This window comes from Neovison vison, chromosome 7 (genome assembly GCF_020171115.1).
Source record: "Neovison vison isolate M4711 chromosome 7, ASM_NN_V1, whole genome shotgun sequence".
In the NCBI taxonomy this organism is placed as follows: Eukaryota; Metazoa; Chordata; class Mammalia; order Carnivora; family Mustelidae; genus Neogale; species Neogale vison.
The window spans coordinates 102,747,314-102,761,824 of record NC_058097.1 but is presented as its reverse complement, the minus strand read 5'-3'; the positions used below and the strand labels follow the sequence as shown (position 1 = coordinate 102,761,824).

The 14,511-nt window shown below is 45.4% G+C and overlaps 1 protein-coding gene across 1 annotated transcript; it reads left to right on the top strand.

The window, feature by feature from the left end:
* The first annotated feature begins 1,100 nt into the window (after positions 1-1,100).
* Positions 1,101-13,467, top strand: PLET1 (placenta expressed transcript 1). The gene is made up of 4 exons (XM_044257833.1): positions 1,101-1,336; positions 6,810-7,011; positions 9,613-9,674; positions 12,414-13,467. The coding sequence occupies exons 1-4, from the start codon at positions 1,156-1,158 to the stop codon at positions 12,704-12,706; spliced, it is 738 nt and encodes a 245-aa protein (XP_044113768.1). The 5' UTR covers positions 1,101-1,155; the 3' UTR covers positions 12,707-13,467.
* The last annotated feature ends 1,044 nt before the right edge of the window (positions 13,468-14,511 follow it).

The window sequence follows — 14,511 nt, the reverse complement described above, 5'->3', positions numbered from 1 at the left end:
CAGCTTAACCCACTGAGCCACCCAGGCGCCCCCAGCCATTTTTCTTAAACAAATGCTCCTCGTATTTTTGTAAGCCTTTGGTTAATTTCAAGAGTTAAGAAAAAGTTGATTTTGACTGTTTTTTGCTAGTGTTCTCACTGCTTTTCTGGAGGATATTTTTCAGAGGTCCTAGCTCTACCAGTCTGTGAGTACTTCTCTTGAAAAAACATATATAGGGGCACCTGGGTGGCTCAGTAGCTTAAAGCCTCTGCTTTCAGCTCAGGTCATGATCCCATGGTCCTGGGATCGAACCCCGTGTCGCGTCGGGCTCTCTGCTCAGCAGGGAGCCTGCTTCCCTTCCTCTCTCTCTGCCTGCCTCTCTGCCTATTTGTGATCTCTGTCTGTCAAATAAATAAATTAAATATTTTTTTAAAAAAAGAAAAAACATATATAAATATCATCTTGATTTGATCCTACTTTTTTCTGGTTCCTTTCTACTTACACAGTACTCCTTCAGTGAATAAATCCTAAAGATCATTAGAGAGATATAAGAAAACATATTTTCTGATTTTTTAGTAGTTTCCTTGTGCTTTAGCACTATGTAGGAATGTGTCAGGAATAAGGTGGACCAAAGCTGTTTCTTTCCAGAAAATAAATATAAATCCAAAACCACAGTCTTCCTAGTTTTATGCTAATCACAAAAGTAACTGGGATTGGAAACATGTTCAATAAAGGGGAGCAAGAAAATGATATGTACTATTCCAAGAAAACATAGTTTTTATGCCTGAATTCCCTACAGAGAAGTGTGGAGCTTCTAAATGGGGCAGGTACGTGATGATTACTCAACTCTGAATTTTCCTTTGCCAGTGCTAAGACTTTTCTCAACATCTTTCTTCAAATAGCAGAGGCTGAGATGAATGAGATGCAAAATAGAACCATGATCAATACCTTCCCCTTCTTGAGCAAAACTAGACTTGGTAAAGGGTCATGCTGACGAGTACTGGGTGAGTCACCCCTACTGATATCCTGGGCCGAATTTCCAACACCAGTTCATGTTAGGGAGGAGTGGGAAGGAGATTTGCATGTGTGACATCACATGCAGCCCTGGCATAAAAACAGTTGAGGTGTAGGTATTACCCAGCACCGGGACCAGCAGTTTCCAAACAAGTCAAGACCATGGCAGTCCTCAGCTCCATGTTGCTGCCACTCTGGCTGTTTCTATGCTTCGGACTACTGTGTTCTTCTGCCAGCTCTGCAGGTGACATTGACAACTGCGTCCTCTTCAATGAGGTCATCACCACTAGCCAAGGCATCATGGCCAATTCAGATGTCTATGAAAGCAACACAAACTACACAGGTGAGGAGAAGCCATTCTTTTTGTTGTCCTTTGTCTTCTGAGGGGAATTAACTGAATTTCAGAGCACACCCCTCCACTCCTGCTCTCAATCACACAAAACATATGTTTTTGACCCAGATGGGAAGTGGGAGCAGAGACAGAAAGAGACCATGTGTGAGAGAGTTGGTCGGGTGGGACTGTTTCCTCCCTGTCCTTTGTGCAAACCGGAGCCAGGAGTCATGAAGTCCTGGCACCCAGGTTAACAGCCCCAGCAAGAGCACACCTGTGGAAAGTTCTCAGAATTCAATAGAGTGGGTGTTTTTATTGTTTTCAGGGGTAATAAGTGCATCACAATGTGTGGTCTGTTCACATTCATTGGATAAAACAATGGCACCGTGGATGATAGTATATTGCACAACACCGGGAGGCACTGTTTGCCTTTGGTGTGTGGGTGGAAATCCTAGTGAGCTAGGCAGGGAGAGTGCTACTCTCCCACCTTGTTTATGATAAGCAGCCTGCAGCTGAGAAAAGTTACGTTACAGGTCAGGGCTCCCCTGCTTATTAAGGGGCAGAACTGGCTCCTGAATCTTGGTCTTTCCTTCCCAGTCCAATGCTTTTCTTCAAGGTACATAGGAACATTTAACAAATATTCTGTTTTGGATCAGCCAAACCTATAAGTCAAGAAAGGCACTTTCTGATTACTTTCATAAAAAAAAACATTTAATATGGTGGTTTACATGTATTCATGCATTTAGATCTCACAACAATATGTTAGGCAGATAACATACAATGACCATTCCCGTTTCACAGATGAGAAAACAGGGGTAGAGTGTTAGTCACTTCCTCAGGTCACAGCTACTTACGGGATGGAGCTGGAATATGAACCTGAGCAGTCTAGCTTCAGACACCCAGTCCTTAACCACTGCACTCTACGACCCTCACTTACAGTAAGGAGAGCTAGGACTTCTTACTACATGCTGGGTGCTGTCCTAAGGGTAAATGCTATTATCTTCCCAGATGAGAACCGCAGCACTGGGAAGTTCAAGTTTTACCCAAGGCCATAGTGGATAGCATTGCTAGTATCTGAACCTAAGTAACAGCCAAGATTTGTCCAGCTCTGTTCAGCCAGGATGTCCAGCTTCAGAGCCCGCTGTCTCATTACTATGCCGTCCTGCTCTCCTAGAACTCTAACCAAATTCTGCAGAGAGTACCGATGTGATGTCCACAGCCATGAACCACAGATTCCAAACTTCAGCAGGAGAATGACAATGGTCTGCCTTCACACGCTTGTCCCAGCTTGTCCTTTTCCCTTTTTCCATGGGGACTGTCACTAAGGGCCTCAGCTGTGACTCAGATCATTGTATCCCACTCCCTCAGTCCTTGTCCTCCCAAAACAGGGAGGATAATCTTACAATTCGAGATGAGGACAGGAAGGCATATGTGTGACCCTGCACATGGGGAAGGACCTGGGGGGTCGAGGGACAGCTACAAAAGAGATCAAGACCCCACACTTAAGATAACATATCACAAGGTGAGGGATTTTGCTGTTGACATGGAAGAAAAAGAAAACTATCTCGTGAAAATGCTGGGTGGAGATATGTCGACTGGGGTTCTTCTGAGAGTAGCAAGGCAGGAGAACAAACAGTCAAGAGAGGATCCATAAGACCCCTTGAAAGGGAGTATGCTGGGTGAGGGGGAAATCAAACATTTGCCAAGGTGTTGGGTAGAACAGAGAGAAAGGGGAAGGAGAAAAGGAACTCTGGTTCATTGAACACCTATTTCGTGCCAGGCATTTCTCCAAACTTTACCCCACTTCATCTCAGAGCAGAAATGTGCTAAAACTCTGTGATAAACCAAATCACTATGTGAATTATTTAATCTGAGAGTCAAAATCCTACGCTCACGGAGATGTGAAGTGCCAGACTCCACACACAGGATTACACAACAGGCTCCATGTTTTCCTCATGAGAGTGTCATTGCAGGATTGCACTGGGACTCAGGACTTTTGAGGAGACTTGGTAAAGACCAACAAAGGCCAACCACTTCTCCTTATTTTGATTTTAAAGTTTTTAAATTTCAGGGTTTGTGTCAACATTGGTAAGTCATGTATAAGTGGGTTGGAATGTCCTATGCACACATGCAGCTCAGGCAGGTTAACATTAGAAGAGGTTCTCTGGGTCTGTCTTGGTATCAATGAAAGAAACCCATGACGCAGTGACATTTACATTAAGATTGTGCTGGATATGTATCTGCCTCCATGGGCAAGAGGGATAAAAGATGCTTGCCTGTTTGCCTGAACCTTCATCTTTAAGGGCACTGTCCAGCACTGGGTGTACAACTATTTTTTAATTAACATATAATGTATTATTTGCTTCAGGGGTACAGGTCGGTGAATCCTCAGGCTTACACAATTTACAGCACTCACCATAGCACATGCCCTCTCCAATGTCCATAACCCAGACACCCTATTCTTACCCCCACCCCAAGTCCCAGCAACCCTCAGTTTGTTTCCTAAGTTTAAGAGTCTCTTATGTTTTGTATCCCTCCTCAGTCCCACCTTATTTTATTTTTTCCCTCCCAACCCCCCAACGGCCCCCTGCCCTGCCTCTCAAATTCCTCATATCAGAGATATCATATGATAATGGTCTTTCTCTGATTGACTTATTTCACTTAGCATAATACCCTCTAGTTCCATCCACTTTGTTACAAATGGCAGGATTTGGGGGTTTTGATGGCTGTATAATATTCCATTGTGTGTGTGTGTGTGTGTGTGTGTGTGTATGTATGTATGTCTGTGTGTGTATATATATATATATATCTCACATCTTCTTTATTCATTCATCAGTTGATGGACATCTAGGTTCTTCTGATAATTTGGCTATTGTGGACATTGCTGCTATAAACATTGGGGTACATATGCCCCTTCAGATCACTACATTTGTATCTTTAAGGCAAATATCCAGTAGTGCGATTGAAGGGTCATAGGGTAGCTCTATTTTCAACTTTTTGAGGAACCTCCATGCTGTTTTCCAGAGTGGCTACACCAGCTTGCATTCCCACCAATAGTGTAGGTGGGTTCCCCTTTCTCCACATCCTCATGAACATCTGTCATTTCCTGACGTTAATTTTAGTCGTTCTAACTGGTGTGAGGTGGTATCTCACTGTGGTTTTGATTTGTATTTCCCTGATACTAAGTGATGTGGAGCACTTTTTCATGTGTCTGTTGGTCATCTGGATGTCTTTTTTTTTTTTTTTTTTTTTTGGTAGAAATGTCTGTTCATGTCCTCTGCCCATTTCTTGATTGGATTATTTCTTCTTTGGATGTTGAGTTTGATAAGTTCTTTATAGATTTTGGATACTAGCCCTTCATCCAATATGTCATTTGCAAATATCTTCTCCCATTCTGTCCGTTGTCTTTTGGTTTTGTTGACTGTTTCCTTTGCTGTGCAAAAGCTTTTGATCTTGATGAAGTCCCAATAGTTCATTTTTGAGTGCACAACTTTTTAAATCAATAAGTAGTTATTTAGAGCCCTCCAAGTCCCCAGAATTGGGCTGGCCAGATACTGACATGGAAGAAACCACAGTACAGAGAACAAGCCAGAATGTAATTAACTACTCAACTCTATAGGAACAAATGTAAATGTTTCAGGAATGAGAGGAAGAGAGGGTTGGACTGGGCCAGAGGTGGAACATAGGTAAGGTCCTGGAGAGTAAGCAGGGATGGGATGTGTGATAGAAGGCAGAGTTCCAGACATGAACAAAGGTCAAGGGTAGGTATAGCCAGTTGCACCTGCAGAACCAAGGAGGGTTGGCTGCACCTAGAGCAGGAGTGCAAAAAGCACAGCGAGCCAGGTTAGGAGGGTCATAAAAGCCATGTGTTGGGTACTGTAATCAACAGAAGTAAAAATGTAAAAGCAGAAATCTTTAGGTCGTCTAGAAAGATGGGCGCTTGAAAGGTTTGGGAGAGTACTTTGTCCTCACAGAAAAGCTGTATGTGGAATGTGATCTGGCTGCAGCCTGAAGAGGGAAGGTGGAGGCCAGAAACCCAGGTTACAGATGCCTAGGAGGGAAGGAAGGAGGCAGGAAGCCAGTGTGAGAGAGGGAGAGCAGAAGTAACAGCAGAGTCAAGAGTTTGCCCATGGGAGAACTGACAGACTTGGTACGATCTCCGGATACCATCGCTGAGCACCACCCTCCTCACTATCGTGCACACATCTACAAGGGTCAGGTTCTCAGTGGGCAAGTCAGGCCAGTGGGGTTTGGCTCAGCCTACCCTAATTGGCCAAAACAACAGAACAGAAATGTTTTGTGCTAAAAAAGATAAATAAATAACAATCACAATTCATTCAACACCCATCACATGTTGAAAGCCTTACACTCTCTGTGCTTTTCCCAGGAACCTTGTAGATAAGATACTATGATCTCTGTATCATAAGGGCTAATGTCCTCATCCTCAGACCCAGGACCAGACCTGGTATAGAGTGGGCATTCCATAATTATTTGCAGAGCAAGTGACGGACAGTAAGGAAACCGAGGCTGAGAGAGGAAATGACTCGCTCCTAAATGTGAGAGCTAGAATTCTTATCCAGTAGTACTGTCTGATCCTATTGTGCCACATGCTTGACTTTCTTTGCTTTGTACGGAAAAAACTCTCAAAGGATTTGGGGTGGCTGACAGGGCCCTGGAGAATAACACTTTAGCACTGAGAAATTCTCCCAGAAGGGATCTTTTAAGAGAGGGAATGGACAGGCTGAAATGTCCTCTTGAAGTACGCTCCCTGTTACATATCAGAATGCTAGAATTGGCAAGTGTCAGTGCTGTCCCTGTGAGTATATCCTATGCTAGGTCAACAGGGAAGTATTACCTGACTGGGGAAGGCCAGGAAACCCTAGCATTATTGGACAGGGGCTCAGAGACCATACCCCTTCCCTCACACTCAACAACAGAGACCAAGGGAATCAGTGATTCTGGGACCAAGAATGGGCTCTGCTTTAACTTGGCACTAAGGGTGCCTAATGTCATGACACACTGCCCAGTGGGCCCACTTGACCCCTTCCCAGGCAACAACCCCGCCTCTCCCCACCCTGCTCTCCCCCTGCGAGAAGGGCAGAACAACCCATCTCCTTTATCTGGTGCACAGGAACTGGCTCTGGAGGTTAAGAGCCAACCAGGATCTCACCTCTGTTCTACAGCAAAACCAAGGCCAGAGCACAGGTCTTCTTTTGTTTACCATTTACTGGAGAAAATGAGGAAAACAAAAACGCACAAGGAAGAAAATAAAACTAATTGATAATCCCACTACCAAGAAATCACCATAGTTAATATCTTATATTTCCTTCCAGACCTTTGTCTGCAACCGCATTTAAGATGGGATCGTACCGTATGTACCACACTGTTTGTAACTTCCTTTTTCCTGCTGAAGTTTGATTTCATGACCCTCATCCCCCTTCTGACTGCACAAATGGCTGACTGGTTCCCTACCCTTCCCTCCTAGTATGGGTTCCCGTGAATGCCAGCGTTAGCTCTGTGGTCCTGCGAGCTGTGGACGCGAACAACAACTCACTGGGCCTCTGGGAGAAAGCAGACAAGGTTTGCCGCAACAGCGCCCTGTATCGCCTGGATAACCAGAGGGATCACATCTTCATGGCAAACTGGGTATCTCCTAACTCGACGAACATAACCACAGTCGCGCTACAGTAAGAAACTACCCCTGTGTGATCTGCTCTGGGCTTGTACAAGCGCAGATGGGGTTTACACAGTTTCACACTGACCTTGGACAACTCAAAACGCACTCCAGACATGATGTGGGGAATTTAGTAGCTGCACTCCTTTCTGCCTCACTACTCTGTCCTTTTACCTGCAGGAGTTCCCACGCACGCGCAGACACACACATACTCCTCCCCCCTCCCCTCACTCCCAGGCAGGTGCAACAGAGACAAAGATCGCTCTAGTGTTAAAGAAAACCATAGCTGTACAGTGGTTAAAACCAAACAAGCAAACACATGAAAACACTTTATTTGGGACTGTTGCAACAGGAGAAAAGAGACCTCAGGATAGAACCAAGTTCAGTTCTGAATACATCACGGGCAAGTGGGAATTTAGAGCCACGGAACAGGGTCGGGATCACTGAGAGGAAACAATAGAGCCTGTGAGGGGGGCTTCTGGCTAAACTGACCTAACAGGGTTCTTTTTTTTTTTTTTTAATTTTATTTATTTATTTGAGAGAGACAGTGAGAGAGAGCATGAGCGAGGAGAAGGTCAGAGAGCGAAGCAGACTCCCCATGGAGCTGGGAGCCTGATGTGGGACTCGATCCCGGGACTCCAGGATCACGCCCTGAGCCGAAGGCAGTCGTCCAACCAACTGCGCCACCCAGGCGTCCCCTAACAGGGTTCTTGCAGAAGGCAGGCCAGGGCTGTCAGATATTCCCCGGGGATGGGAGAAGACGAAGAACTAGGTATTAGGGGTACATTGTGGGAGGTACTTGCTGAACTGATTTAGCAGGGTTCTCACTAAAACTGGATTTTACAAGGAAGTGCACAGACAGGCCTAGAAGAATGTTCTGGAGCCTGACTAAAGTTGGTGAAGCAAAGAATCATTGTCACTGGGCATACTGTTTGCTTCAAATTCCAGAGAATAATTTTTTAAAACACACATTCATTTTGGAAATGCCACATGTGATGACTGTGTCATGAAACTGGCTTTCTAATGTCACACAAAATGGACACCCTCAGACTGTGAGGTGAGGCCACATGGGGGCTCGCATTACACTTTAACAGAAAGGCGTTCCTCTCAGCTAATGACGTTATCCAAGTTACCTCAGGAGCCCATGTTGAGAGGCCCTTGCACTTTCAGACTGCCACTTGCATTGAAAGGGCAGGTCTGACCATCAGGCTGTGGCCCCTGGTGGTGTCCCCTTGGTAGTGAACTGCCACCAAGTCTCTGTGGACATCGGTGGTTCTGATGCCATCAAGCCATCCTGCCTTCTCCTGCCATCTTGGGGCCTGGTCAGACTCAGTTGGTTCTGGAGAGGTGACTGTGCCCACCGCGATTTCCCAGAGTAAAAATCCGAGGGAGCTGCTGCATTCCAGCCTCCCGAAGACAGCAGTGTCTTAGAAGTCGGCCAAAGCTAATCAGGGCAACGACTTTGCTTTCCTTGCACCTCATTAAAGCCTCCACACTCCATGCAACAACAGATAAAAGGCCCAATGGTAACAACCTGCCACAGAAACAGCACATTCCCACCAACAGTGTGGTCTGCAGACCCCTCCTACCCTGCACTGACCTCTCTGCTTGTTCAGCTTTGGTACCCACTCCTGACACGGGGAGGGGAGTAGCACATACGACGGGGGTACGGAGAGCAGCCGGGTGGGGCACAGTGAGATGTGAAGAGGCCCCTGTCCACGGGGCTCCACAATGAGTTTTGGGGAGGCAGGTCCCCTATAGAAATAACTGCAGAAGTTGAGTATCAGTTCCTCAAGAAAGCATTCCCTAAACCCCCGGGTCAGGCTCCAGCTCCCTGTTTGCACTCTCATAACTTCCACTGCTTTGTCACAACACATCACAACTGCGATCAATTATTTAACAATTGTTTTGTTGCAAGCCTGTTTCTCTGAAGAGACTGTAAAGTGCCAGAAGAGTAAGAACCATGCCTGTCTCGTTCACCACTGTCCCCTCAGCACCAAGCATGAGGACTGGCAAGTGGCGCACACTCATTAGTTAACTGTTGAATGTATGAACGGGAGACGGGGTTAATAACGCGACCACTGACAGAACAACACACCAAGCTGTACAGACCACTTAATAAGCATTAAGCACTTACTACGTGTCAGGCATTGCTGACGACAGAACCTGCCCTCAAGGAGCCCTCTCATGGCGGGACTGGTTCCCAGCAAGGCCATGCAGTCACGGCGCATGTCTCTCTAACGGGGCTCTGTCTGGGAATGACAACGTGGAGAAATGACTTCACTGAAGTTACTGTGCAGTATCTGGGCAGATGGGACCAGGATGGAGATCACAGGCAGGACTGGCTTGAACAATGACCAGAAGTGCATTCCAGCTTGTGGGGAGTTCAGGGTGCTGAAGTCGGTGGGGTGGGGGATGGACAAGAGCTTCACTGGAGCAAGATCGTGGAGAATCTTAGTCAAGACAATATACGCCAGATCAGTAATGATCGGCTGACAGTGCTGTAGACAACACCAAGGTCAGGATCTCCCAGGAAGGCAGAAAAGGGAGCTAGACTTGTGAATTCCACAGCGGAGGGCCTCACCATTATCTCTCATTGATTTGCCCTCCACAGAGCCTTCAGTATTAATTTCTACAATGCTGCTACATTTTCTTCTCTGCAACTAGGAAGAAAAGGTAAGTTCCTCTGTGGCCTATTTACACATCTGACAGTGACTCGGTCAGCGTGGAAAATTAGATGGTGGGTGCCTTAGAAGAGTCTTCTAATCATGTGGTATCCAGATGTCAGTTGAGTTCCCCAACACCTGAGACCTACAGAAGACAGTGTGACCCCTTATCCTATGCCTCTGGGAAACAAAAGCCATTCCCAAGATTCTGGCCAACTCCCAGGGGCCTTTAATTCACAGAGCCACCTGTGGCTCCAGATTCCTGCTTCCTTGGAAGCCATTATGTCCAATGCCATACCGATGGATAGGAAAATCAGCTCTTTGTTTAATTTCCACAATGCATTCCCACTTGCACAATGCCTTCCTAGGTATAGCAGACTCTAACCAAGGGACTCAAGGAAAGGGGTAAAGATTTGCACAAAGAAGGCTTGAAGAAGAGTATAGAAATGCTCATACTTTCCTTAGTTCTTAGAGTGGCCTCTGGCCACCACCAAGGATTTCCACTGACATTTAATAGGCTGTTGTCCCCAACTTCCAGCCATCCTGAAGCTCCTGGTCCTTCTCTTGCCTTCTCTGTCCTCTTCCTTCTCTCTTACCTCCTTCTAGGGAGCTAAAACAAATTCAAGAAATTGAGGTGCAGGAAAGATAGGTAACTTTCCCGAAGACACACAGAAAGTAAATGGAGAAATTAGGACTCATGGTCCATATCTTACACTTTTTTTCCACTTTTCTTAGACTTACCTCAAAACTATAAAGACAATCTTTCATTCTTAATGAAATTTTTATTTTTTTAAAGATTTTATTTATTTGACAGTCAGAGATCACAGGTATGCAGAGAGGAAGCACAGGTATGCAGAGAGGCAGGCAGAGAGAGAGGGGGAAGCAGGCTCCCCGCTGAGCAGAGAGCCCGATGCGGGGCTCGATCCCAGGACCCTGGGATCATGACCAGAGCTAAGGACAGAGGCTTTAACCCCCTGAGCCACCCAGGTGCCCCTCTTAATGAAATTTTTAAATACAAAGTTCAACCAAGAACAAGAAGCTTTAGTCCTTCTCAGTGTTTAGATAACAGGTCTTCCTTGGGGGTCCCCCAACACTGAAATACATGTAGTACGCTGCCCATCTTCCTTTTGGCCATACATTGCAAATGTATGGATACAAGGGATATCTATCTACAAGGGACACAAGGGATATCTATCTACAACAACAAATTTCAAAGTGATTCTGTCTAAAGAATCTATTACATGAGTGCCTTCATGGCTTCCTTGGTTGTTCCCCTCTATGAAAAGACTGGGGTGTTATTTTCCTCCTGAAGGACATTTTTTTTTTTTAAAGATTTTATTTATTTATTTGAGAGAGACAGTGAGAGAGAGCATGAGCGAGGAGAAGGTCAGAGAGCGAAGCAGACTCCCCATGGAGCTGGGAGCCTGATGGGACTCGATCCCGGGACTCCAGGATCACGCCCTGAGCCGAAGGCAGTCGTCCAACCAACTGCGCCACCCAGGCGTCCCCTGAAGGACATTTTCAAGATGAACACTCATGTAAATGCTAGGAAAGAAAGAAAAAAGTGTTTGCTTCTAATCAGGATTCCTTGGCTCCACATTAATAAAATCCAGCTTAGAAGGAAAGAAGAAAAGAAAAAAGAAAAGAGGGGAGGGAGGGAGGGAGGAAGAGAGGAAGGAAGCAAGCAAGCAAGCAAGCCGTTGTGTTCAGATCTTGTGGTTCAGTGGGATACTGGAGAAACATCTACCCTGGGAAACACTAAGAGATAAAACACAGTGCCTTGTAATTGGAAGGCACCCTCCCACCAGGGGAGAGTGCCTGAGCCTGAGCAAATCACTGGACTTCTCCCTTTTTTTTCTTCTTCCATATAATCCTCTTTGATCCACAGACCCTTGGAGGCATCATTAAAAAGGCTCTAGTTTTTCCAAGATCAGACTACCCACAGGGCCTGGTTATCTCTGCTTCTCTGGAAGGCAACCTCAGAGAACCAAAGGGTGGTCAGATCCCTGCACAGAGGAATGAGAAGTGCCTCTGAAATCACAGAAAGAGGTTCCAGGGTTTGAATGGGGCTTCTGGGTACTTGCTTTAGAGCAGGGGTAGCCATCCACAGGTCTCGATGATACTAGTTGGTTTTTTTTGTTGTTTTTTTTTTTAAGATTTTATTTATTCATTTGACAGAGAGAGAGCACAAGCAGGGGGAGTAGCACATAGAGGGAGAAGGAGAAGCAGGTACCCCACTGAGCAGGGAGCCCGACACAGGGCTCAATCCCAGGACCCTGGGAGCATGACCTGAGTCAAAGGCAGACTCTTAACTAACTGAGCCACCCAGGCCAGGCACCCTGATATCTAATTCTCATAAGCATTACATGCAACCTTTGAAATTAGCAAGAAAAAAATATATAATTTTGCCACTGTGGATCATATTTGCACTGCCTAATATAACATTAAGCACATGAAGACATTTGAGGACACAGTACCCACCCAACAACAAATTCAGTGGTTGTATAAACTCCTTCCCCTGTAGGATTGTGTAGACCTTAAGGGTGGAGAATATTTCTTACTTATTTTTTCTTCCTTGACGTTCTATACTCCCTGGTTTTCCTACTCCTCTACATACACTTAGCCACTAAAAAGTGTTGACGGAAGTTTGCTCATGAACTCTGGCTCTAGTGTTCCATCAGACTGGCCTCCTTTCTCCAGTGCCCCCCCAAAGCAGGTTCTGATGCCTTTGTTTTGTTTTGTTTTCCAGACACAGCCACTTCCCAGACCTCTACAACCAGGACAAACCCACACCCTACCTCAACAACAGGACACATCTACACAACAAGAATAACTCCACACTCAACTGCAACAAGAAAATATATCTCCACAACCACAACAACCCCACACCCAACCCCAATGACAAGACACTTCTTCACAGCCAAGACAACCCCATACCCAGTCCCAAGGACAACCAGCTTGGCCAACAGAACCTTCCTCTGCCCAATCACAAGTGCCATTCAGATCCTGCTGGTGTTTCTCACCAGCAAACTCCTCTCCTAGAAGGAAGCTGAAAAACAGTTGCTCCTGCCTCTACCAATCCTCCTACGTTCAGTTCCAAGCCAGTGCTCTTACAGACATGTGAATGAAGAATTTACATTCTCAAATGGGCAACTCTACTACCATTGCTTTGGACCAAAACAGAGACCTGGGTGTCACTTGGTGGAGGGTAGCTAGTCCATTCACTGGTGGACTTGGGGCACACAGATGTTCAACTGGTGAACATCAACGGATGCTCAGTTGTGTCTCTCAAGACACAAATTAGGCTTTTTGTTGACTACTTAGACCTAGTCCAGGTGTAACCTGAATTCTGGCTCTCGGTTTCACATGCTGACAGTCAATTCCGCAGCCAATGTAAACTTCTGTTCACTGCCAAATGATTCCTCCATACCTGAGTCTCTGTGGGAACAACCTTTCTTCACTTTCAAGGTGACCTCAGAGTTCTGACCAAACCCACTCAGCTTACACAGAGCTTCTGTGCCTCATGTCACCCAACAAGGAAAGGAAAAAGGAATAGCCCTGATATTATTGGCCACACCAGTAGCACGTGAAGGGCTAGAAAACAGGAATGTACCATGTCTGAGCAAACAACCATAGGTAAATATGATGGTATAAAGATATTATTTCCTTTGTCATACCAAATAAGCTACACTTCGAACAAAAATAATATGTTAAATTCAAATATAAGTCTTTAATAGAGTGGTTAAAGTACAACATGCTGTCTAATTTTATTCATGTATATGAACATTAAAAAATTAATAGAATGGTGAGAGTGTGTATGCTTTCAAAGCCAGATCTAAGTGTAAAGTTTCCCCAATTTTACTTCTCTTCAAGTACAAACTGGTCATTTTTTCCTTAATGGTAATTTCCATTAAGAAATGGGAAAAATATTTATAATATTCATAATTCAATGTAAAACCAAAAGAAAGCATGGGATTTCCAACAATATCCTGGTAATAAGCAGCAAAGTTCTAATAATTACCTAAATTCCAAGATGCCAATATCTAGAAACTAGCCTTCCTCTGGGATAGTTTCTGTCAATTTCTTCTTCCCTGTGAATAGGACACACTTTTCCTACTTATAGGTCTTGGATTTTTGTTGAACCCTAGACATGTTGAAGGCGAAAACATGGTGACACTGGAAATCAGGCTCTGCCTCCCCTCCAGGGCAGGCTGCTGCTTGCTGAGGGCCACCGTCCACTTGCTTAGGGACTTTTCCCAACTATCGTGTGCAGACCGCACTCCTTACTGAGCGTGGTCACTGACGGCTCTCTCCTGTTATCTCAGAGCTCAGCCAGCGACCTGAGAGATTTTCTTAAATGTCAAAATTTAGCAGCCTCTTTCCTCATTAAGCATTCCTCTAATAGCTGGAAGGGTTGTTTTGTTTTGTTTTTTGTTTTTTTAGACCCTAGAGTATTGAGAAAGTTCACTCCGACAGTCTTTGCCAGCTTCATGGTTGCTGCAGTGAACAGACCGATTCCTGGAGCTCTTCATCCTGCCATGTTCTGTGACATGACTCAGTAGCCACCACAAGTAACTGCCAGGTGCTGTGCTAAGCGCCTTAAGTGTATCTTCCCATTTAATCGTCACAACTCTAGAGATACAGATATCTTATAGACACGGACACCAAGGCAGAGAGAGAGAAATCATTTGCCCAGAGTCGTTCAGTGAGTAAGTCATGAGGCTGGGTTTCGACTACTATAGAGTCTGCACCATTAACCAGAACACCCTAAGGGCCCCCTGTGTGGCTCCTGCACCCCTTGGAACCCCTCAGGACAGCGGGCTCCCCAGGGCCCTATGACAAGAAGG